Genomic DNA, 27034 nt, shown 5'->3' with positions numbered 1-27034 from the left:
GTGAATTTCTTTTTGCATCAGGAAGAGACAGTTTCCTTGTCATTTTCTCCACACTCACCCTACATCCTTCCATCATTTGGACTCATGTATCACATGCTCTTGCTTAAAGAATAAAATGTTGCTTTCCAAAGAAAAGGAATCCAAAGATACTTTATTTGAAAATGAAAAGATAAAAGTATCCTTCAGGCACCAGAGCACACATCCTGTAGGATCACAGAAACAGCTTTTCAGATACGCTCGATGCCATGGATACTCACAACACAGCCAGTTCTGAGAAGGTTAAATTAAGACATCCTTGTAATAGTGTCTCAAGCCAACTTTGAAACACATTTTCCCAAGACACAGATTGGGGTTTGGATGAGGTCAGAGCCCAGGGGGGAGGCACTTCCTCTTCATCCCCTTTCCTCCATCCCTTCCTCATCCTGCTGCTGCCCGAGCTTGCAAGGGCTTTAAATTACACGGCTGCGCAAGTGATCCGCTACTATGTCTGGTATCCGCCCCGATCATCAGGACCAATTTAACAAGATGAAGTAAGAGAGAAACCACAGGCTCCTGTTCCAAGAATGCCAGCTTGAGCCACACCATCCCCTCTCCGCTCTCTGCCCAGGCCATCGGGTTATAGCAAGCTCCTCCCGAAATGTACTAAGTCCTCTGGAAAGGGCCCCGTGGGAAAGGACCCAGCCAAGCATCTCTCCGTAAGGGGCAAAGCCAGCATAAGCGTTTCCGTTTTCTACTTGGCTTCTTCAAATACTCCTTGCCCCATCCTCTTCAAAAATGTAAGAATTTAATTTTCCTCTCCCAGCTTCCCACACAGAAGATATATTTAGGAAGCTAAATATTCTACAGTTGCTGAGCAGACTTTGTATTTATTCCTTGATTCTCAGCACTGTCTTTATTTGGGTGGGGGGACACTGGGTGTCTCGTTTAAATTTATGTTGCATTTTAATGTCCCCAAATTAACAAGCATAATGTGCTAAAACTAAATGGAAAAACACAGTCAGGGCGACTTGCAATATTTGAAAATTCTGTTATCTTAGAATTGTAAATATTTTTTAAATATTTTAAGAACTGACATGTCTATTGTATCTACATTATGGGCAAAGTCAGCACTAGTAATAACTATACCGCAAATCTTAGCACATGTTAGACATTATATAATTTTGGAATGAAGAAATATTTAAGTCATTTCTAATGACCTAAGCAATATTAGATGTTGCTATGAGATAACCTAAGAGTGTCCCAAACACTTCTAACAATGCATATGCTAACGAACTGGGCTTCTCAAAATAAATAAATAAAAGAGGGGCGGGTAGAGCTCAAGTGGCAGAGCGCATGCTTAGCATACACGAGGTCCTGGGTTCAATCCCCAGTACCTCCTCTAAAAATAAATAAGTAAACCTAATTACCAACACCCTTTAAAAAAAATAAAAATTAAATTAAAGGTATTACTGTCAAGCTCCAAGTTATTTATATATGTTTTCTGTGTAGTCACATCAGCCAAAAGACAACTGTAAGATACTTTTTAACATGTGTGTGAGAGAGAAAAATGGCAGGCATTTTTTTCAGTGTTTTCTGTGGGGCTAATTCCAAATTGTATATGTGGGTGTTCACGCAGAATCCTGGAATGCTAAGACTTCTCCACTTTCTACCATTTTTGTTTCCCAGATACCAGGCAATACACTGATGCAAGACCTAAAAGAAGTTTCTGGAGAGGCTTCTCAGATGCTGTAGTACACAACCGAAGCTATGAAACTGTTTATTTGTGGAGCTGACATCAGTTTCTGGACTTACCAAGCTCTGTCTGAGAAAAAAGCAAGTTCAATGTGTACCACAGAGACACCTGTCACTGTCTTCTCAGATTAGATGGGAGGACTTTAGTTGGGATTGAAGCTATTGCTCAATTTGGTTTAAAAAAAAAAAAAAAGGCATATTGTATTCCAAGTACCTAGCACCTCTATATCCCTAACTCAAAAATCCAAGGAGATGCTTCTCTTATTTCATTTTACACATACAAAGAGGCATTTCCAGTGCTTAAATATTTCATTCAAGAAACAGTTTCACCAGAGAATAAAACTGACATTAATTGAGCAATTATTTTGCCAAGTACTGTGCTAGATCTATTCATTATCACATTTAATTCCCATAATAATGATGTGAGATATTATCTCCACTTTGCACGTCAGAAAAGTGGAGTTTAAAGAAAGTGAATAACATGCCCCAAATCACCAAACTAGCCTGTGTGAAACTGAGATCCAAATCCAGGCAACCTAATGCCATTGCCCACACCCCAGTCGTTGCCACTCCCATTGGCAAGTTAATTACTATCTACGCATTAGCATGTCTTCCACCTGATCATAAAACCATATTCCTCAGTCCAGTGCAATTAAGACCACAAAGCTTAGCTCTGGATCATCTATAGGCCAAACCACAATCTCCAAAACATGACGATATGGTCTTAAATTTTAAGACAAACTTGGCCCTGACCCAGATCTTGGGACTACTAAAGAATTGTTCCATCCTTTAGAATGGAGAGGGAGGTCAGTCATTACCTCTTTTTCAAATAGAAAGAAACTGAGGCCTAAAGAAAAGCAATGATTTTTCATTCATTCTCACAAGTGAGCACAGAATTGGGTCTCCTTTCTCTGGGCTGTATGGTCTAAACTGGCTCTCCCCAAATATCACCCCTAATGGACACAAGGAATTTAGAAACCAAGTTCCAGGAAAGGAATCTGCGGGAAATAGAACCAACTTACCATCTGTCCCTGGGCTGCGGCCTATAAAGAGATGTTCATTTTAACACCTACCTTACCCCCAAGGTCTCTTGCCCAGCATTTTGCATTAATAGAGACATCAAGAGAGATGTTTGTCACTGCTATTCTTGCCCCAGGCTTTTTTTGGCTTCTGCGAAAATAGAAGCACCACGAATTACATGCTCAAACATGCCCGCATTCTTGGCAAAGCAAGAGAAAAATCGTGGGGGTCAAATTGGTGATAGAGTATCTACCAAAGAGATGACTTGATAGCTGCATTTCATACACAATGAAGGAACGTGTAATGGATATGGGAAAGTCAGGACGGTGTTCTATCACCACATCATGGCAACCTTGCAAACCAGAAACCAGAGAAAAATCTCCACCTATCAACATAATTGAAGTAGTCCATAGGTTCCACCAAAGTTGTCAAAGAATGCAGGAGACCGAGATTCAGAATCAGAGACCTAGCCTGAATTAGCAAATTTACGTAAACCAAAATTTGACCTCGAGTTTCTCATCTCCATGGCAGACACATAACAGTTCGCTTACACAACTGTTTCAAGGATCAAATGAAATTACTGAGGGGAAACACCCCTTGCCTCATGGTACTCAATGTGCTTGGGTAGGATTTAAATCTGAGGATATGCTGAGAGTAGGGCTGGTCATCTGGCATCAGTTATTTTTCACTAGGCAAGTTTATAAGGCTCCAGTAGAAATAAGCAAGAGTCAGTTCATCCTCAGATAGTGACAACCACACGGCACTTCATAGGCCTTTGTAACCTAACTTTTATTCTTCTGTAGAGGATTATGATGGTCGGTAAAATTCCAACAGCCATTATCATGTGATGATAGCACATGGGACTGAATGTAAAGACAACCTGCTCTGTGGAATAGATTGTTCCTTTCGTATATAAAGCATTTTCATTGCTTTCAGTACAGAGACTTTCTGCTGAACTTATATGCTTGTGCTAAGCATGGAAACCAGAATTTGCTTTTAGATGTAGCTTTCTGTGTTAGCGTTCCCCTCTACATCCCTACCATCTTGTATTTTAGTCACTCATAACCTGGGGTGCAGAATAAAGGTAAAGACAATCGCCCTAGACAGAGGCAACCCTAACCAGATGGCTTGATGGCTGGTAAATGTTTATAGCAAACTCAATCATACCCTTCACTCAACAAACAAGCACTTACTTAAATGCTTTTAGTTGTAGTGCTGGGAGCATTCTCTCTGTTCATGAAGAGGTAAAGCAATGCTATATTTTAGGTGGGGGTGGGAGGGATCATAGCCCATGAGCCAGAAATCAGCCTCTCAACTGCCTAACTCGTTAAAGATCAATGCAGATGACATTGTCTCACTGGATTAAAATTAAACAGACTTCATTTCTAAGCTATGTCAAATGGAATTAAAGCTATAAAATTCAACTGGATCTTGTGAGGCTTTAACAGAAAAAAATATCTGGATAATTGCCAGGGGTGCTGTGAATCCTGTAAAGAATAGTCCACGAGCCAGGGAAAACCATTAATGTTCCCAAAGAAGGAAAAAAAAAAATGTTTGTCAATACAAACAAGTAGAATTAATGATCCATAACATTGATGGGGAATAAGAATCTGAACATGATTTTACTCTTTAATTTTCAAAGTATGTTAACTCCTTATCTTCATCTAACTTCTATGCTAATAAAATAGCTTTGAGGTGACAGTAAAATAAGGGAGAAAAAAAAAACTGTGACTGGGAAAAATATACAGTAATTATTTTGTAATCCTAACTATACCATCAGCAGCAGCACATATACAGCCCTTCTGTGAGGACAGAAACCAAGCAAGGACGGTTGTGTGTCACGTGAGCACGCCAGGCAGAAAAGCGGAGGAACCGCTGAGTTGTCCTCCATGATGAGAAGAAGAGAGATTGGGGGATATAGTTAGATGTCAGGAGCCAGGAGAGCTGGGTTGAGGACCCTGCATGGCGTACGGGAGAAGGAGATGCAACGGCTAATAGCTGCAGAGGAAACTTTAGAGGAGAACAGAGCTGTCTTTTGACAGCTGCACGGTGATCAGTATAACCTCCCCCCTCCTGGACTGTCTTCAGTAACCTCTACATTACTGATGTTGCTCTGTTGGCAGGCTTTCTGTTGGAGGGCTGTGACGATGCCCAGGACCGTGCAGAGGTGAGATGAGGGATGCTCCGAGAGGTCTGGTCACACCTAGCTGTGTGGGGTAAATTTTCGGGGGAGCCACTCCAGCAGTGGATCACAAGCTCTCAGACCCGACCTAGTTGCTTCCAGGTTTTTAATTCACTGCGCTGGACACTGAGATAAGAACTGGAACCAACAGGGGAATAGGGGAGTGGCTCAGTGGTAGAGCCTGTGCTGAGCATGCATGAGGTCCTGGGTTCAATCCCTGGTACTTTCATTCAAAAAAAATTTTTCTTTTAATTTAAAAAAAGAACTGCAACATAAGGGACACTGTCTTGGGTTGCACAAGGGTTCGTTCTTGGTTCTTCCCACCTCTGCAGCTGTTCGGGTCCAGGGGTCCCAAACTCAAATGATTTCAGGATACCAGGCACACCCACGAATGGGGAAAGTTACCGAGTTTAAGATAACAGGAAATGTCAGGGCCTGTTGGGAACTGGAGGTGGCAGATCCTTCCTAAAGGTTTTCAGAATCAGTATTCAGAGAAAAATGTGGTTAGTAAGCAAATGTCTGTGCGCAGGATTCAAGACCCCTATTAGACTTTGTCTAAATGTGACTGCAAAGTGAAGTACTCAGGTGAACATCTGACCTAAAGCCAGGATCCAGGTATTTTAGGCAGAACTTCTTCCTAAAACCATCTTTCTGGAATCACTATATATCATCTAAAGAAAATTAAAATGTCATAAATTAGCTGGTTTCAAATAATTCGGGTGTATTGAGATGGAATTTCTTTGATAGATCATCCATAAACTGCACACAAAAGATTTTTCCCATGGGTCAAACCAGACAGTGTTCAGGTTTAACTTAAAATACCTACATTCTATTAAAAGTTGTCAGGGAACTGAGGAGGGCATGGGGGTGAAGGAGAGAAAGGGAGGTTATTCTGAAGTCTTGCCACACATGACAAGTCTCCTCTGCACTTTATCACTAATCCAAAATGGGCCGAAACTGCAATCGTCCAGAAACATTCACAGCCAAGGAGAGCAGGGACCAGCCCTGTCCCCAGGCTCCAGAAGTCTTTAAAAGGGGCTTGTTTACCCCCTAAGTTCTTGATATTCTTGTGCTCTAGCCAGATAACCAGATAGGGATATTACATGAGGGCTCTGTGACCTCGGAGCTCAAGAAATGCAAACCCTGCAGACGTGACAGCTTCCCCCACCCTGTCTCCAAGCCAGTCTTTCCCAATCAAGTCACTTCTCCACTCACTGTATTCCGTGAAACTAAGGAAAGAAGAAAGACTCTAGAAAAATCCTTACCTGGAGCTGCTGGTCTAACTCTGGAAAGACCAAAGGAGTGTCGTCTTCAGGAGGTGTATCATCTGAAACATGAAAATAAAGTGATTCTTCACTACAGAGCCATTTCTCTCAGGTGAGTTGTCCTGCTGTTACCAACTTTGGATTCATGGAGTTAAACCATCAGTGCACACTGCTTCGGTGATTTTCATCACTTCAGTTGGCAACAGAAAGAACACAGAAGACAATTTTGCTAGTTTCGAGACAAACAGAAGCACAAACTGCATAGCTGGTTTGAGCAAAATTTTGCAAACAAGTATCAGACTCCTCGAATGTTCAGTCCAGTAGCTCCCCAGTTAAGAAGCACTGCTTGTCTTTCTTTGGCTCATACGGTAGCCAAAACCAAAAAATATGATATGCAAGAAAGTGCTTTAACAAGGTGCTAATGAGGTGACCACGACAACCTCAATGGGACAGGAGAATGTGTGAGTGAAAAATAGAAGTGTCAGCTCTGCTCTCAGACTCCCAGGGTGGCAGGCTTTGATGGGTCTGCCCTCTGCTCTTACCACAAACCACCACCAACAGGCAGTTGACCAGAGCTTCGTCCGGGTTACGGTGGGTCACAGGCAGCAACCTGTTCAGGGCGTTTCTTCCCCAGGCACCAGGCAGAAGTCCCAGCCTGAAGCCTGATGCACTGCCCCGATGCGGGAGAGCCCCAGCTGGGACAGCCCGCAACTCTGTCCTCAGCTGCCTTCCCCTGGCTGACTGGCAGGTGTTGCTGGATCAAAAGATGCGGTTCTCAGAAGCGTCAGAGGAAAGCTCAGAGAAGATTATCCAAATCGCAAGGACATACTGCTGCCCCAGCCCGGGTACTAGAGGACAACCTCCAAGCCAGCAGACTCTGGCTCTGCGGGTCCAGTGGCCACTCATTTCCAGTCCTCTGCTTGATGACCGCATCTACCCCAGGTATGACTATGAGAATAAGAAAAAATTAGGCCAGCCGAATAATTTAAATACCAAAATCTATTTTAAATCATTAGAAAGAAAGAGCATGGTTTTTAGGTTCTCACTGCCATAACCAAGTTTATTGATAAAAACTGCTGAAGTTCTACTTGAACTAGGGGAAGTGATGCAGGGCACACACAGTGCAGAAGCAAGCATCCTCGCCCCCGCTCACTGGCGGCGCAGTCCAGAACACAGCGCAGCACACCAGGAGCTCCAGGCTTGTCAGGGATTACGTTTCTCGGAATGCATCAAAGATGATCACCAGGAGGATAATTCAAGCAAGGACAGTGTTCACCTCTGCCAAACACCTCAAGGGCCTCCGGTACATTTTAATCAAGAATAGTATAATAATACTCCCTCTTAAGAGAGGCTTAAGACAATGATGATGCAGGACCAACTGTGCACCCATTTGTCCCTATACCTGTGCCAGTCAGCGGATGCTCACAGGTTCACTGACACTACGCAGCTTCAGAGAACAAGCAGAAATGGAGAAATCTTCCCAAGACCCTCACCGCACGCTGGAGGGCTGTCTCACAAGGAAACCAGGAGAGCCGATCCCTTGGCCCTTGCAGTGTTCTCTTCCCGCACAGAGGTGACAAATTCTGCCAAATCCTGTGACTCTTTAAATCCACCTCATCATTTGCAAAGAATTGGACAAAAGACAGAAATATTTAAAAAGAAAAAAAAAAGAAAGAAAGAAAGACCCTTGGAGCTAGCCTTTGTTACAAAACCTATAGTTTGTAAAACCGATTTTGATCTAAGGTGCATTTAAATTTACTTCAATAAAATATCAATAACCCAAGCATCATGATTACTTTAGCTCATTGAGTTCAAGGCCAGAAAAATCTGGCAAGGGTAAATGGGAACATATGACACTTTGGCATCCCAACCTAATAACCATAGATGAGCAGGCACTTGTTAGAAGGAGAAACCACTTCTATAAGGTGCCAGAGCAGACAGTGCATTCTAGAATTCTAAAAGACAGCGAGGAATGGAACTCAAAGCTTCCTGGGACTTAATCCACCTTGTTCCCTGTGAAGTCACATTCCTTCCTGCTTAATTATAAACAAAGTGAGGGAAAAGTTATTCATTTACTTTCCTATAGTAAATAGCAAATACCTGGTATGACCCAGAACCAATAAAGCCCATTATAAAAATCGGTCATTACTGATAATCACTCCATGTTGAGGTACATAGATGTGACCAGGCTGATAATTCTGCAGATAAGTAACGGCTTAAGATTGGATTCCTCGAGTTGAAATAACAATCTAATTGATTGACAGAGACATATACATATGACGGATGTTTTAGAGAGACAAACAAAATAAAGGCAAGACTTTTGTTAAAGAATGGATCGGGTTGGATTAATCCGAGCAGGAAATGGCAGCAGAAACAAGCAAACCAAAGACAGATGTAAGGAGATGACGGAGTTTGAAAGCCAGGCCTGTGTTTCACTGCCTGATGCCATCTGGTCGAGCTGGCATCCCTGCCAGCCAGAAATTTCAGGGCTTGAAAAGCTGCTAACAAAGCTGCTCCAAGTTGATGTGTGGTGTGTTTACTTTTAAACAGTGGCTGCCTTCTTTGACTGGTTTTAAAAATAGGCAAATATTCTAAAAGCAGAATGATGAATCACAGGATTGGGCCAAAAAGGAAAGAAGGAAAATGACTCAGGCAGACTAGTAGCACAGCTGTTCCGCAAACATTTGGCCGAATCGTGGTAAAACATTTTGACAGTGATATCGGATCAGAGTTCCTAACAGCAGTTAAGTTTGTTTTGACAATTCCAGAAGCACAAAGGAGATTGTACAGTAGCTATGCAAGACACTCCCTTGGCAAATTTGGCTTTTAAAAGAAAAAAAAAAGGAGAATAGTTGCTAGATAGGTTTGCAATTTGATAAAATCAGAATACAAGTACACTTTTATTAAAATTTCTGCATTTACCAAATACTTCTTGAATGCCTATTACATTAAAGGCAGGGACTGAGCTCCTATGCTGAACTGGCAAATCACTGTCATATTTTTTGATGCATTAAGAAAATAATTCGTAAGCTTCCTTTTCAAAATGGTACTGTGGGGGCTTGGTGGACCAAGCAAAATGTATCCTCAGGAATTTGTTAAAGGACAAAATATAAAGGAAAGAATGAAAGAGGAATTTTTTTAATAAACAGATGTCCACGGCCTGTTTTGCAAACACGATGTGACTAAGTCAATGGTACTTAAGATAGAACTTTCTTATTGGTATCCCAACCATTAGGACATACCATAGTACATTTTATGATGGGCTTGTCTCTGTATCTATCTAGCAGCTGTTGGGTTGCTTTGGTGGTTATTCTGTTTCAGATTTCCTTAAATTGTCTGATCTGTGTTTCTCCATGAATCAGTTGAGCAGGACCTACAGGGTCTGTAATCCAAATTCTCACTGTCATTTAGTCATTAGATCTACGCAGTCAGAGCTCTCAGAAATGCTGCAGCTGGAAGGACCTGAGCAGTCATCTAGTCCCGGACTCTCAGAGCAGCGCTGAAGACAAGAGCCCCCAGGAGGGAAAGGAGTGTCATAAGACTAAGGGGGGGGGGGTCTCTTCACCATGCCACCTTGTTCTTCACTGTCTGCTCAGTAGGTTCCCACACTCATATTTCATGAACCAGTAAAATTTTCCCCCCAAATATTGGGAATCATGTCCTTAGAGTAGCCAACTTTGTATTCAGCCAGTGAAGATGATTCCAAAACAGCTACTGTGATCATTAGCATCTCTTTGTGACAGAGGACATTTGAACACCGAAATCATAAGACAAACATAATCTTCAAATACAAGCATGTCCATTATATTGGACACATTTAGCTTTATAGACACACACACACATACACCCACAACCTCACTGCCATGTCCTTTCTTTTGTTTTACATCAGAGAGGAAAACTTCGTCAAAGTCAGACCAGGTCTGCGAAGCCGCACTGAGAACAACTGTTCTAGAGAATGTCTTGACTGGACTTTGGGGTCAATTGTCTCCCCAGCCCAGGTGTGTCTAGGCTGGGAAACTCTAAATCCTTAGTAGAATGAGTGTAGGTTTCCACACAGAGAAGACCTCAGGAGGGGGAGAAGTCACACTCAGAGAGCGTTTCCAAGGCTCACTCCTCTCCCCACCCAGGAACTTGAGAGGCAGCCGGCCCCGAATCCATTCAACATGTCTACACTTCTGCAGTCACAGCCCGCATCGTGGGAATGTGCTGTGCCGTCACAGGGGCCCTTCGCCCAGGCAGGCCCGTGCTTGGTTTAATGATCAGGGTGCACTGTCGAAATTCCTAACAATTTTTGAACAAGGAGCCCCAGATTTTTTGCACCGTGCCTCCACAAAGTATGTAGCTGTCCCTGCCGACAGGACAGCCTCTGAGCGCTGGTGTCTGAAAACTGTCCTCCAGGGCACCGGGGCAAACGGACACAAGAGGCAAGTGTACACGAGAAATTGGCACACTGTAACTGACTATACTTCAGTTCAAAAAAAAAAAAGAGGCAAGTGAGTTTGGGCAGTGGCTACAGTGCTGAGGCACCCGCAAAACCTTTCCTGGCAACTGTTTGCCTGCGAAGGCTCTTACCGGCTAAGGACACAGCAGGTCGGTGTAATTCAGTAGGATCGATAGTCATTTGAATCTCCAGTAGACCACTTTTTAATTGGTGAATGTGGACAATGAACATAATCTCTCTGAGACTCAGTTTTCTCTTCTGCAAAATGGGCGTGATATTTCCTGTCTCAGAAACTTGTCTTAGTACAGGAATGCATATGTCAATCATTTAGCCTACAGCCTGGCACCTAGGAAACAGTCAGGAACAATAATGAAAGCTTAATGTAATCATGTTTACTTTCCCTTCCTTTTCACCATAAATTTGACCAAGATGGTGATGGGGAGGCAAGGCACTTGTGTGCATGTGTGTGCTTATATGAGTATGTGTATAATGGTGGGGTTTAAGGTTATTATCTCCATCATCTGAATAATTCAAAGAGAACAAGCAAGGCCAAGAGCACTGCCTCTAATTCCTGAGTTCTCCCCATGTCAAGTTAAGGGAGATTTCCCTGGTGTGGCCATAACCTCAGGTCTTCCAGGTTTACTCTCTTCATTTAAATCTGAATTTGAAAAGGGTTTCTCTTTTACTTCCCTATCAAAGCAAACCCTTTCTATATAAAATACTGTAAAAAAAAAATTGTTACCTTATGCCTGAAAGGTCTTTGAGTACTTTAATTTAAATTTAAATCAAGATTCACATTTTATTTTTAGAAATAAAAAAAGTGACATAAGGCTGCCAACTCCCATTAATAATACATAAAAAAACTATCTTAAAATTTCTAGATACCTTGGTTCTTGTTAAAGCATCACATCGTTTTAAGACACATCAAAAGCTTTTTGAAACTTTGCTTCCTGCTTGTTAAACATCAGACATATGAATCCTTTAATACACACTGGATATTCAGGGCCCATAAAATTAAAAATATAGATATGGATATGGATAAAAGTACAGCTGTGGTATGATACCTAGCAGATTGTCAATTCTTTATAATTAACAAAATTCACCACATTACATAAACCAGTACCTAAAGCTATCCGCAAACAAGATCATACATCAAATAGACTGAATGATATTTCTCTGCATGGAGAGATCTGATTCAGTTTAAAGACAAGTTTTATGTTTCTTAGAAACACTCGCCTAGTTACTATTACTGTAGCTATCATTTTGTGAATCTTACTGATCTATCCTTTTAGAAGAATATTTTGACTTATTTAGCTTAAAAACATACTCACTCAGCCAGAAACATCTGCTTCAAGAAAAGCCCTTTGGAAATATATTTATTTCTCAGTACACAACTAAGTACAATTTACCTCTCCCTTCTTTCCTTCCTACTCTATAAAAACAGAACTTTCCTCCATCATTTCCCATGATCACTGGGGATGCTATTTGCTGACAGAAACATTTATGCTTTTCTCTTATGACACGAACCCTACATGTAAAGGGCTAATAAAGTAAAATATCCCCAAGGGCCTGGTTTTGAAGGGCCTGGCCCTTCCCAACACTTATTAACTGTTTGATCAGGGGCAAGTAACTTAACCTCCCTTAGTCAATATTTCCACATCTGTAAAATGGGTATAACAACATCTTCCCCCAGACTTGTTGCCTGTACTAAACTGACAAGATGGTACAAGAACAAGCATCCAGGGACTCCACAGGCATTCATTTCCTTTCTGATCATTCCTAACAGCCTTCAGCAACAGATTCCAACCAATACATCCAGTTGTATCTCAAAATATCTTTGTATCTCAAAGAATCTTCACCTGATATCAGAATCACAAACTCAAAGCGGTTATAGATATTGTGTCATTGATTTTATCGTATTTGATAATTAAATTTCTACTATGGGTCTCAGCTCTGTGCTCTGTAAAGGCTGTAAATATAGGAGACCCCCTCCCACTGTCAGCATCCCCTCGAGGGGTTTTCAGCTGATTGTTGTCACTGCATGCCCAGGCAGCTTGAACAGTAGGGTCAGAATCGGGACAGAACACAACTTCAGAGAGTTCTAAGAAGCTCACCTGGCCCATTTCTCCAGATGCCATCGTTACCCAGTTGGTTGGTAGAATTCCAGTGGAAACTTTGCCCCTAGACTTACTACTGATTTCCCTGTGGAGACTCAAAAGTACACCCTGAGAGAGATAGAAAGATAAACCTCAGTTTTCATTGATTGCTTTGTGTGAATGAGGTTTTCCAGAATCTTTCCAGTTAAAACAAGGATTGAAAGTATAGAAACTTTGGGGGCCTGAGGATGGAGAGAAAATTAACACAAAAGGTAGAAAAAGTTGAAGGAAGGAGACAATGACAATGCGACACTTCTGCACGTGTGCACAAAAAGACACTCCCACAATCCCCAGTTAAAGTAGGTTCAAGGGTAGCTATTTTAGCTACTCAGCATACCTCCCACTGCTACACAAAACACCCGATGTGTGAAGACAAAATAGTATTACTTAAAAGAGACACCAACAGAATGGGTCTTGGATTTTTTTTTAACTAAATGTCTTATGATTAATTCATGCTCAGCTTTGAAAAATTCTAATAGCTTGAAAGAATTTTTTGAAACAAAACGTTGAAAGCTACCAGCTTGGGTTGATACCAGTGTCCTTGACTCTTTCTAGATAAAAACCAAAAACTTGAAAAAAAAAAAAAAAGCCATGGTCTAGATTTACATGGAAGTATGCCAGATTTTAGCTCAGCTGAAGATAAAGAAAATTCTCAAATAATTAGCATGAAATCTTCATATCTGTCCAACTCTAAATTCTCTCTAACTGGAGAAGGGCCAGTGATTCTCTAATAATCCAAGAGGTAGGATTCATATTTATCTTATTCACATTTTCTATTGGGAAAACTAACTTCACAAAGGTCCTGATTTAGAAAGTCAACTCTTTGGAATTCCCCTTTTGGAAGTAATACCAATCACATCATTTGTTTGTTTAGGACAAGCATTGGTGTCTCGAGGACTTATGGTTAGCTAAGTGTTACTTAATGAAGGAGTCTAATGATGGGCTAGAAATGGTGATTGTATTTTAAAGGACTTCTTTCTCCCCTTAAAAACTTGCTTCCTTTATTTAAGCCCCTGGGGGTCCATAGTCTTTTTGGAGACTTGTGGCTCATTCCGCTGCCAATGAACAATGATCATTTCCCCATCTCCCATCTCCAAGGGTTGTCTGTCACCAAGTCCTTTCAACCCTTCCTTCAAAATGTACTCTGAATTCAGTCATCCCATTCCATTCTCAAATCCATGCTCAAATCACCTTCCCTGTGCACCGTGATAAAAAGGCTCTTCCATTCTCTCATCTCTCCACAATCCAGACTCTTGCACCAACTGAACGCTTACCATTTTCATATTACTTCTTTGTTCAAGAACTTTTGACCCTCTGTTGCTTCTGATCAAATCCAAACTCTTTCATCGAACATTTAAGATTGGCTTGGCAACTCTAATCTACTGCTATCTGAAGAGACAGTCTACATACGACTCCAGCACAACGCCCAGCTCAAAGAAGGGCTCAGGAAACAGCATGTTATTCTTCCACAGATCAGACCTCTGTTCCAGTTGAAGAGAGTTTTAGTATTTCCTGAACAAATCGCACTCTGACTCTTGGGTCTAGCTCATACTTTCTGTTCGAAGGGAAAAGGAAGAAGAATTGTTAAAAGATGTATAGCTTCCTTTTCTTTTATACCTGGTATCCAGAAATGGTACCTTTCCTACACATCTTTTCTATGCCCTACCTGCTCTCAAGCCCAGGATGAGTGTCACATCTTCCAAGAAACTGTTCCCCTCCCCTCTGGGTGACACCAATTATGCCCCCAAATGTCTTTGACTTATAAAACCCATTGGAGAGATCATGATCAAGATGCGCTTCCCTTCTGCTCATCCCACCAGCCTGTGGCCAAGTGTAGAGACGTAGACACTAAGTAAACCTCAGCTAACGGATAAGAGCAGAAGCAGGGACACTCACCATGCACCAACTGGACAACTAGTCCCTAAACAAGTGCCGTTTAGTTATAGCAGAACTACAGTTACACCTGCCCCATCTTGACAGGAAGTAGAAGTGTCAGATGTTGGTGAAACACAGAGCTGCTCAGGGGGTTTTACTTTCCTTAATACTCCAGAATCAGAGGGTGTGGAGAAAAGGGCACCTCCTACACTGTTGGTGAGAATGTAGTTTAGTTCAGCCATTATGGAAAACAGTATGGCGAGTCCTTAAAAAACTGAAAATAGACTTACTGTATGATCAAGCAATCCCACTCCTGGGCATATACCCATAGCAAACTCTAATTCAAAAAGATACGTGCACCCCAATGTTCACAGCAGCACTGTTTACAATAGCTGAGACATGGAAACAACCTAAAGGTGCTTCGACAGTTAACAGGATAAAGAAGTTGTGGTATAATTTACACAGTGGAATAGTACTCTGCCATGAAAAAGAATAAAATAATGCCATTTGCAGCAACATGGATGCGCCTGGAGAGTGTCATACTAAGTGAAGTAATCCAGAGAGAGAAATAAAAATATTGTATGATATCATTTATATGTGGAATCTTTTCTTTAAAAAGGGCACAAATTTACAAAACAGAAACAGACTCACAGACACAGAAAACAAATTTAAGGTTACCAGGGAGAAAAGCGGGCAGGAAGGGATAAATTGGGAGTTCAGGATTTGTAAACTAACTACACTACTATACAAAAAATAGATAAACAAGGTCCTACTATATAGCACAGGGAACTATACTCAATATCTTGTAATGGCCTATAATGAAAAAGAATATGAAAAGGAATACATATATGTGTGTGTATATATATATATATACATATATATAAATGAATCACTATGCTATGCACCAGAAATTAACACACCATTGTAAATCAACTATACTTCAATAAAAAAAATAGTAATCCAGAATCAATCACCATAAACACAGCAGCTAGCTGAGTCCCCACTTTCTGTCAAGTGCTATGCTAATGCTTCACCCATACAGTGTTATTTAATTCTTACAACAACTTTGTGAATTATTACTATACAAATCTTATAGGAAACTGAAGTTAAGCAATGTTGAGTGACTTACCCAAGAGCAAAAAAACAGTGATGGAAATGAGTCTGGAAACCGCTGCTCACTGACTCCAAAGCCCTATGCCCTTAACCTCGACACCAAATCATCTCAGAAAAATATGCATCCCCCCCAAAAAAAAATGGTCCTAACCTAATTGGAGGAATAAGCACTGCTTAGACTCATAAGAAATGAAAAGTCAACATTCACAAGCAAAGAATTCTCCTTTCTCACGGACTCTGCTTACTCTTCAACAATAAAGTCAATAATATGGAATTACTCCCGAAGAGTCTATCTTAGCTTTCTCATTTATTATGAAAGTCTAAGATGTTTTCCTTTGTTCTCCCCCTAAATGTGTGGTCTGTAGGCATAGGCACTGGAATTCAAAAGGCGTGCACAATGTGTGTGATGGCAAGTGTTGCTTGCTGTGGCACTCCACACACTCCTTATTCAAGAATTCAGAGGGAGTGTCCCCAAATATCTGCGAAGCATCTTTCTGCGCACTCGTAACCTCAGGTGCATGGGAAAGACAGACTGCTGGGCTTTGCTGTGAGCCTGCTACAGTGGAGGAGGGGCATGGAACGTATGTTTTGGATAGGTGCTCTCAGGTTATCATTTTAAGAAAGATTGAGAAAAACAGAACCCCTGCTCCTGCCTTGGGTTCTCCAGTTGGGCGCTCTTTCTAGAACTATGGAGACACACTGATCATTAAAAAGAATTTAAATTTGGAAGTTTCTTCATAAGGCTTCCTGAGCACCTTTTTTGTATAGCTAGAGGTCAGGAATTACTTGAAATACATGTCATTCCTTATTTGAAGCTACTACCATCTCAAAAGACCTGAATTTCAGAAGCGGGCATTCTTGGGACATTCGAAAGAGACTGGAACAAATCAATCTAAAGTGACTGATGAAAAGCATGCAGGAGTTCCCAGTTAGGGGCCAAAAGGGATCAAGGGATGGTGATAACTTAGTTACAAGTTGTACATCTTGTACCTCAAGGAAGAGTCTATTCATGCAACCCAAAGAGTAAGATACACCTCTCCAAGGCTCTTTTCTGCACGAAATTAAATTCTGTTAAAGTGAAGATGAGGAAACAATACATTTATTTATCTCACCCAAAATTATGATATAAATAATATTGTTTGGACTAAATAAGATTTATATACTAAATTTTCTTTGTAATGCTGTTGATTGTAACAGGACTTGTTCTGCTCATGTGGGACACAAACACAAGGAAGAAAATTATACGTCATCTCTCTCCCTGGATTTTGGGTTTACATGTGTCTGTCTTGAGGGCCAGCCACTCAAGCACTGATCATTCCTCAACATCTTGCATTTATGAAATGCATGAGAACAAATGGAGCTTTTCTTTTTGGTTTGTTTTTTATTTTGTTTTTAATTATAGACTTTATTTCTTAGAGCAGTTTTAGGTTTACAGATACATGGAGCAGAAAGTACAGAGAGTTCTTACATACTCTCTTTCCCTTCACACACAGTTTTCTTTTTCTTCTTAGAGATGCAGCAGAGGGTAATGGAGAGTTCAGACAGTCAAGTCTAGGGACGTGGGTTTAAATCATAACCCTGTTACTCACAACAGTGTGCTCTCTGGATCTTGACCTCTGTCTCTGCAAATTGGGAATACTAATGCCTAAATTGCATGGTTATCTTAAAGATTAGAAATAATATAAATGAAGATCTAATGCAAAGACAAACACAATTAACGGTAGTTATGTCTGTGTTGGGATGATTGCTTTGCCTATTGGGAGGATTTCCCTTCACCACTGTCTTTCAAGGCAAACCTGAGTGGAAATCTAGTACAACAGTAGCCGTGGGAAGAGTGTTGGAAGAACAGATGATGAGAAGTCAAGGCTTCCCCTCTTCCCACTCCAGGACAAGTCCTCCACTGGGGGCTGCACAGTCCAGGAACCCCACGGCAGAGGGGCCACCACCATAGTCAGCTGGTATAGTAAAGGCTGAATGGGCTGGCTAATGTCAGACTTCACAGAGCCCGGATCCTTCCTTTGCCTTATTTAGGGGAGGAACCTGTCCCTTTTCAACTATTAATTTTTAGAGCTCCCCTTCCTACCAGAGCATAAAAGGAAGGAAGAAAGGGAGAGGGGCAGGAGGGAGGGAGGAAGGAAGGAAGGAAAAAAGAAGGAAGGAAGGAAAGAAAGAAAAAAGAAGGAAGGAAGTAATGGAGGGAAGGAGAAAGGGAGAAAGAAAGAAAGAATCAACCCTCAGAAGACCCAAGGTTTCGATGGTAACATTGTTCGAGTGTGCAATTATGTGTGACTTTTAACAGATGACATTAGACTGAGAGCTAAAGCTGACACCAGTGGAAGAGATCCGAGCCTTCCCTTCCTCACCACTGTGGCCTCACATCACCTGAGGTCTCCATCAAAGGTGGGCCACTGAGCTTGTGTGTTAAGAGGCCACTGAAGGAAGCCACGACAAAGGGCCCTAAGTACGGCAGCTCACCTCAGGCCTTACTATTTCCAGGGGGCCCGCCTCACCTGTCCCGTTCATCACTCCGGCTGCAGTCTGCTGACTCAGGCAGAACTGTGCAGCACCAGTGAGAAACCAGCATTTGGAACTTAGGCTTCAGGAAATGCTGCCGGACCCAGGACAGGGATATTTTTATATTACCTAAGCTTCTGCCAGCTCTTAAACGTTTCCTCGCGCAGCTTTTTTAATGATGCCGTAGTTTGCTCTCGTTAGAAATTGTGACAGCTCGGTGAATTTTATAATAAAAGAAAATAAACACGGAGAAGGTAAAAAAGAAGAAGAAACGTGCTCAAACAACCAAAGGTTTGGAGACGGAAGCATCACTAGAGGCGCTTCTGAAAGCCACAACCCAACAATGCACGATGAAAAATCACGTTCCGCATCATGGGGTCATGCCAGGCATGCATTTTTAAATGCCCTTTGTGGAGCTAGAAAAGAGGACGACAAGGAGGCAGCAGGCAAGGGGCGGGGGTAGCCCCAGCCCTCAGAGTGGAGCATACCTGATGCATGATCGAGGCTGAAGGCGATGCGCACTGGCTGATCAGCAGGTACACTGGCGGTGCTGATCATGTGGGCACCTGAGCCTTGGCCTTCCTCTGGGTCTTCCAGCTGTAAGGACAGGAGAGACAGCCATTGTCACCTTACCCAGCATCATCCCTCGAATACTCAGAGGCTTTTGGAAATTAGAGGGGAAAGTTAGGACACACTGCTTTCTTATTTTAAAGACATTCCTGGCTCCTAGCTTTCCTTCCCTACACCTGCTGCACTTAAAACTCTTCTTCTGGCTTGAAAAACATTTGCTTTGGAAATACATCTAGAATGAAATATAAAAGATGGAGCAAAATCTCCACCCACCTCGCTTTTTTAATATCTTTTCACACTGACCAGTTTAACCCTGGCCCTTTGAGTTCTTATACAATGTTTTATTTTTAATTGAGGGGGGTAAAGAAGTCTTAATAAAGCATCAGACAGCTTTTCACACTCAAAAGCCTAAAATGGACCCGAGTTATTGATCTGGGAGTGGTAACAAATGCGTATCATGGAATTATTTCAAAAATATCAAAAAACATTTTTAAACATACCACAGTTATGTTGCAAATAGTATGTGCTTTATGTATCTGATTACCTGTAAATCTTTCAAACATTTCTAAGGTTGTACATCTTAACAGTGTATGATATAAGCAAAAGAAAAAGACAGATCCTAAAAGCATCTCACTGTTGTTCTACCCCACATGGTAAATCACCATTTAATTAATAAACTACGATAGAATTAATGGAAAGACATACTACAGAGAAGACGGGCTGGTTGAGGAAAAACACATGAATATTTCTTTGTTATAATAAGATAATTTAGCCCAAATATATTTTAGCCTAGATGTTTGATAATTTTTTCAATGGGACTAGGAAAAGATATTATTATAAATACGTGATATCTTTGTCATTTAAACACATATATTTAACTTTTCTATTTTTAGTCATGCTCCCCCTAAACCCTCTACTTTCCTTCTCATGGAGACAGTAAACCAAAAACTCTAAGACATTTCAAGGAAAATGTCTCTAAAAATGGTAAAATATAAATCGTCCCTTTAACCATCCTGAGCGAGATTCTGGGAACTGTTTTATCAGGACATTTTCTCACAGCAAGGTTTCTGATTCTTTCCCATAACTTCTCTATCTAAAAATAGTGTCTAGAACACTGAATTTTGTTTTTACATTTATAGCACCAAAGCAAAGGCATACACACACACACACACACAAACACACACACACACATATGCATATTTAGACATATGTATATATAGAGTCACCCAGTATTTGAAAAGAGAATAAGTTTATATTAAACACCTAGTATAGCTTTGGAGAAAAACCAGCAACTGTTTATCACCCAGTTAGAATCAAATTTGGCCCATTCATTTAACACTACAAGTAGCAATGAACCATAAAGTACTTAAGTCATGTCATTCTGAGTTAGAAAAAAAAAAGTATTAACATGAAACATTCGACTCTAGAAAAGGGTAATATAAAATCACTGTTACTTGACTCAAAATTGGTTTTATCTTAGCTCTGACATACATTGCTGTGTAGTCTCGTCTGCTTAGAATCAACCATCTCGTTAGCCACCTGTTCCTAGGGAATAGAACAGACTGTCTCAAATTTAACAAAACAAACAATAAAAATCCCCTTAAAGTTGTAACCAAAAGAAAAAGTCTTATTGTTACACCCTGTACCATCACCAAACCATTTTATCATAACATCTGAGGATGAAAAGCTTCACTCCTCTTTTGGCTAAATCTCCCAGTGCTTTCCTGCACCAAGAAATAAACCACAAGAGGTGGAAACTGGCCTCTGGGATTTTGTAAATAGATCTCTGGTCGGGTTTCCAGCAACGGGAAGTGGAATTGACAAACACAGCTAATTAGAGCCCCTCCCCTCCACACAACAGGGAACATCTGTCTGCCTCCCAAAGGACAGCAGCGGCAAAGTTGGGTGGATTTTGAGTTCCACACGGTGTCAGCCACAAGAGCCCCTAAACCCACTTGCCTTTTCATCACACCGCCTGGGGAAACGGGCCACTGATTCCTCCTCTCGACTGTAGCAGAGCTTTGGTTAAGTTGCTGGTGCTCTGAGCGTTTAGTTGGGTTTTCACACCTGTTGCCTTACCTCACTTAGTGGAGTGTCTGCACTTGTGTAATCCAGGGCCAGCCACTGCCTTGGCCGGTCGCTGCCTTTGTGGAGTAGAGACCTAGTAAGAGAGCAGGCTGCACCTGCCGCATAGCAGCCGCTGACAGTCTGAGGAGCAGTGACAGCTGTGAGGTCAGCTCGCTGCTACCTGCTGTCCCCCAGACCCCGGCGTCCCACGGGGCCTCCCTGTTCCACTTCCCTCCACTACCCCTCTCTCCTTTCCTTGCCTCTCCCAACAGCCAGGATGTTGTCATGCTTCTAGAAAAAGCCAGAGCAAAAGAAAACCCTCCTCCTGTCAGAGGCATTGATAAACAGCAAGTTGTGGAGAGTCCAAATGTTTTAATTCATTAGTCCTGGCAAACCTAAAATACAAACAGACTTGCTTCACAAGACAGGAATGTCTTCAGCCTGACCCAATCGGTGTCTGTGTCTATTCCAGCAAACTGGCAAAGATAGCATGACTCCAGTCAGCAGAAATGTCGGCCGCTCCAATCAGCAACCCGAGACCCAGCCAAGTGGGACCGGCCTCGGGCCGACACTCAGATGATAGCAGCGATGATCCCGCTTAAGAACGTGAGGTCTGAGGTTGGGCTGCTGCTGGGCTTGATGACTCGATGCCGTCTACGAATGCAACCGACCGCGAGACGACTCAGCGGTGAATAGGAAGGGAGAGTCCGAACTGTTCAAACTTTTTCATAGCTATCAAACTGAAGCTCAGTATGACTTTAAACTAGCTGGATGGTGATGTTGAGGTTAAATAATTAAAGATAAACGAGTTTTAAGAGAATGCACAGACTGGGAGAAGAATCTTTGCAAAATACGTACCAGACAAAGGACTGGTATCCAATACCTAAAAAGAGCGTTTAAAACAACAATAGGAAAACAGCCCAATTGAAAAATTGGGTAAGATCTGAACAGACATCTCACAAAAGAAGACGTACTGATGGCAAATAATCATATGAAAAGATGCTGAACACCATATGTCATTAGGGACATTCAAATTAAAACAACAGTGAGATACCAGTATTAGAATGGCCAAAATCCAAAACACTGACTACACCAAATCCTGGTAAGGATGAAAAATGGTGCGGCCACTTTGGAAGATGGTTTGGCAGTTTCCTACAAAACTAAACATATTCTTGACATATGATCCAGCAATCATACTCCTTGATAATTAATCAAAGGAACTGAAAACTTATGCCCATGGAAAAACTTACCCACAGATGTGTATAGCAACTTTATTCATAATTGCCAAGACTTGGAGGCAAACAAGATGAACTTCCATAGGTGAACAGATAAACAAACTGTGGCACCTCCAGACAATGAAATATTATTCAGTGACTAAATGAAATGAGCTGTCAAGCCACAAAAAGACATGGAGGGAACTCAGCATATTATTAAGTGAAAGAAGCCAATCTGAAAAGTCTACATACTGCATGATTCTAGCTATATGACATTCTGGAAAAGGAACAATTAGGGAGACAGTAAAAAAATAATCAATAGCTTTCAGGGGTTCAAGGAGGTGGAAAGACCGATGGAGAGGAAGAGAGGGATAAATAAGTGGAGCATGAGATTTTTAGGGAAATGAAGCTATTCTGTATGCCACTAGAATGGTGGATATATGGCATTATACATTTGTCAAAACCCATAAAATGTACAACACCAAGAGTTATAATACAAACTGTAGACTTTAGTTAATAATAATGTATCTGTATGGACTCATCAATTGTAACAAATGTACCACAGTAATACAAAATGTTAATACTTGGGGAAATTAGGGGAGGAGAAGTGTGGGGGGAGGGGTATATGGGAATTCTGTGCTTTTCACTCAATTTTTTTCTGTAAACCTTAAACTGCTCCAAAAATGTTAAATAAATAAGTAAAAGGACTTGGCAGATCTCCCTGAGCTCATGAATAAAAGGCTAATTTGTTATGTTATCCACAGCAATAAGGGACACAGATTTGGACGATTAAAGCATTAATATATAAACCTAGTTGCACTTCTAACTGCAAATCTTTCCAGGAATTATTATTACTGTTTAGATGTTATTTTAGGGTTAATAATATCATCTTACATATTGCATTAAAATTTTTCCAAAGAGTCTTATCCACTATCTCATCTTCATCTTCCCAATAATCCTATGAAATAATTACAGTCAATATTGTCATCCCTATTTAACAGATGAGCAAACTGAGACTCAGACAATTTAAGAAATGGCCTCAATGATAAATGATCATTATGGAATAATGACCCAAATAAGATCCAGGTTTTCTAATTTTTAGTCCATGCTATTTCTGCTCTACCACGAAGCACTCTGTATGAAAGACCAAGCTGAGTTGTTTTATTGGCAATGAAACAACTAGTCTGGCTTTCAACTTTTGGCTTGAAGGAGACAAAGGTACAACCTTCTTCATGGTCTAGCATCCAGGTTCATCCAACACCAGCCATATTTATCATGACGCCTAAGTTCAACCCCAAGGAAATCAAAGTTGTGGATCTCGTGTGTATGGATGGGAAAGTAGATGCAGATTCTGCACTGGCTCCCAAATCAGCCCCTAGGTGTGCCTTCAGAAAAGCTGGTAGTGACATTGCCAAGAGAATTAGTGACTGGAAGCATCTGGATTCCAGTGAAATTGACTCTGAATGGAAAGACCCCAAATGAAGGGGCTCCTTTCTGCTCTGCTCTGGTCATCCAAGCCCTTGGCAAACCACCCAGAAATAGAAAAAGGCAATTACACACTAAACACAATGGAAATATTGCTTCTTGTGATATTATCAAAAAGCACCTGACAGACGCAGCATAGATCTTTATCCAGAGAATTCCCCAGCATCTTCAAAGCAATCCTTGGGACTGCCCATAGTGTCAGCTGCATCCTATGACATCAGCAGTGGCGTGGTGATGCCCAGTTGGTGAAGAGCTACAAAGGAAAAGATTTGTAAAGGACAAGATGACAACAAGAAAAGAGCAAAAAGAATACATCTGAATATCTAAATGTGCTCTGTCCAAGCCTGATCGTATAAATTCAAGGCTTTAAATAATAATATTCACCGGTTCTTCTGTTCCCATGGGAGCAATGATGCATTTCTTGGCTCTTTATCTAAACACCTCCAAGAGAGCAACAAATCTGAAACCCAAGTGAAATCCCTTCCCACAAGTGTAACCCAAAATAACTACATGGTATTTTAAGAATTCAATAGAATTATACTAATTCAGTCCAGAAAGAATAGCGTATGCACATCAAAATATTAACAGTTAACAGTTGGCAGTATGTCTCTGTAGAGAAGCAATGTGTGTAAGTTTTTGTTTTCCCCTTTCAGCAGTAAATGGATTTTTACTGTTACATGGAAAGTTATTTTCAATGGAATTTGAGGAGTTTTTCAACTAATGGACCCTTGATTTGATTCTAAATTATAGTCTACAAAATGCGCAGCAGCTCATGGTACAGATTGTTGTCACATTAATGTGATCTCAATTTCTTGATACAATCCAAGAAGCATTTTGGGAAGACTTGGTATGTGCCAGGCTGGCATTTCCCAAATTTGCCTCATTACTGGGTTCATGCCTTTTAAAAATACCCATTCCCAGGCTGTGCTGTGGTGGTAACTCAATGGTTCATACATTTAAACAAGAAATGCTAATGTTTGTGTGAAGCATTTAGAGAATGGTTTAAAAGACATTTTCATCAATACTTTAAAGTTAGCTCTCCACTGCTATGTGACGAATGCAACCTATGGTCTCTAAAAAGAAATTTTCCATAATAGTGAAATAATCAGTCTTCCCTTATAACCATTGGTCATTTTTTTTTCCAATAAAGGATCAGATAATAAATGTTTTACACTAAATGAGCTGTTACAGTCACTGTCAGAACCACTCATCTCGGCCATTATAGCACAAAAGCAGCCTTGGACAAGATATATTTGAATGGATGGGCTCCAACTTTATTTACAAAAACAGAAAACAAATGGACATGCCTGTGTGCCAATAAAACTTTATTTACAAAACCAGACAGCAGCCTGGATTTGGCCCTCAGGCCATAGTTTACCAACTCCTGCCTCACCCTATCCCAATCTGAAGGTCCAGTGGACATCCAAGGCATAGCTCCCTGACAGTGGCAGAGGCAGGGGAAGGGTCTCCTCGGAGAAAGATAACTTTTCTTTTTCTGCCACTCAGTCACCTCTCTTCTGTTCATCCCTCCCAACTCCATCCCCACAAACAATTCTTACATGTCAGACGTTTCTTCTGTCAGTGACACAAACGCCCCGAAGTTATTTCTTAACCCTGCTGTTCTATAAAGCACTTATACGTCTGTTTGAAACAAACACAAGTGAATAGATCCTTAAGCAAATGAGTACAAGGACTTAGCAGGTTTCCTTGGTCCGATGGATGGAAGGCAAACTTTTTACGACATGCACCACAAGAAATCTGCACAGATTCAGGGGACTGGATTCTTCCCATTGGCTCAGGGGACTGCGAGTGGAATGCCGGGAAAGCAGCCGGAGGACCTGTCACATCCCGTGAGCTGGTCTCAGGCCACTGTTCTTTGCGGTGGTCTCTTCCTCTGCCCCTGACCCCAGCCACGCCGCCGCTAAGATTTCCCACAGTCCCAAGGACTTTGCACTCCTTACTTGCAGCGATGTTGTCATTCGCTCCCAAACTTGCTTGTCAAGTGAAAGATCACCAAACAAGGACGGAAGCTCCAAAACAAAAACAGGGTAGTCCCTCCTCCAAGAACTTCTGATCAGACGCTGTCAGAGTCTTTCATTTTAAAGGTGATTGGGAGTCAAGTTGACTTTCAGGCTTAAGAGAACAGAATGATCAACTTTCTATCCTTTTTGCCATTAAAGCTTGAGAGAGACCCGAGCAAGATTAGAAGTATTCAACCACTGAGTGGGTTCTCTTTCTTGGGCTTTGCGTTTCTCTCATTGAAAAAGACAGAACAGTCTGAGTGTTTAAGAGCCAGGCTGCCTAGGTCCCCAACCTGGCTCTGCCTCTTGCTGGTGTGGGACCTCCATAAAGTTACTTAACTAATCTGTGCCTCAATTTCCCCAAATATGAGGAATAATTATGGTATCTATCTTACAGGCAGTTTTGATGATTAAAAGACAGTATAAGAACTTATAAGTAGAAATTATGACTTCAAGGGGGCAAAAATATAGGGAAAATCATACCCAAAGGTGTTAGAAGAGTTAAAAGATCTAGGTTAGAATTATGATGCTGCCTCCAAAAGCTGTGTGAGTTTAAACCAGATGCTTCACATCTCCAGGACCTCAGTTTTTCTGTCTAGAACAGAGGTTGGCAAACTTTTGCTGTAAAGGGCCAGGGGGTCGATATTTTAGGCTTTGCAAGCCATGCAGGCTCTGTGGCATTTACAGTGGCCCCACCATATCCATGAGTTCCACATGTGTGGATTCAACCTCTGTGGTTCCCTGAACCCACAGATGCATAATCTGCAAACATGGAACCGTGGATACAGAACCCGTGGATGCAGCCAGGAAGCCTAGCCTACTGTCCTGGGTCATTGTCTATACAGGACTAAGGCATTCATGGATCTGGGTTTTGGAGGAGGTGTCCTGGGACCAATCCACTGTGGATACTGAGGGAAGACGCTACTCATCTCTGCCATTTCTATTGTGGAAAACAGAAATAGACAACATACCAGTGGATGAATGGACACCAATAAAACTTAGTTTACAAAAGTAGTAAAAAAAAAATTGGCACATCTGCATTCCAATGAAAGTGTATTTATGGACACTGAAATTAGAATTTCATACCATTTCCAAAAGCTACCAAATATTATTGTCAAATATATATTTGTCAAAGATTTAAAAATATAAAAATCATTCTTAGCCCATGGACCCACCAAAACAGGTAGTGGGCAAGAGTTGAACTAAGGTCCGTAGGCCCATAGTTTTCAGACCCTTAACCTATAGAATTAGCCAACAAGCAAGCAAAGGAAAACTTAAGGTTTCCTGAATTGAAACAATATAGTGTGTGTGTGTGTCTCTGTGTGTGTGTGTGTGTGTGTGTGTGTGTGGCTACTGTTTTGCCTTTTTAACCTTATACAG

General features: G+C 41.4%; 1 protein-coding gene across 3 annotated transcripts in view; it reads right to left on the bottom strand.

Annotated features, from left to right (window-relative positions):
• Positions 1-27034, bottom strand: part of MAP3K7CL (MAP3K7 C-terminal like) — a 79850-nt gene that overhangs the window by 14624 nt on the left and 38192 nt on the right. The window contains exons 3-5 of one of the 3 annotated variants that reach the window (XM_010977375.3): positions 23755-23886; positions 18786-18894; positions 6199-6260 (exon numbers count right to left, since the gene is read on the bottom strand). In XM_010977375.3, coding sequence (XP_010975677.1) covers positions 6199-6260; positions 18786-18894; positions 23755-23841 — 258 coding nt within the window. In that variant the 5' untranslated portion in view covers positions 23842-23886. Of the gene's footprint in view, positions 1-6198; positions 6261-18785; positions 18895-20358; positions 20407-20946; positions 21002-23754; positions 23887-27034 lie in introns of those variants that run through there. The other 2 variants (XM_010977377.3, XM_010977376.3) reach the window with 2 other exon arrangements.

This window comes from Camelus dromedarius, chromosome 2, assembly GCF_036321535.1.
Source record: "Camelus dromedarius isolate mCamDro1 chromosome 2, mCamDro1.pat, whole genome shotgun sequence".
In the NCBI taxonomy this organism is placed as follows: domain Eukaryota; kingdom Metazoa; phylum Chordata; class Mammalia; order Artiodactyla; family Camelidae; genus Camelus; species Camelus dromedarius.
The sequence above is the reverse complement of the archived record's forward strand: the minus strand, read 5'-3'. Positions and strand labels throughout refer to the sequence as shown.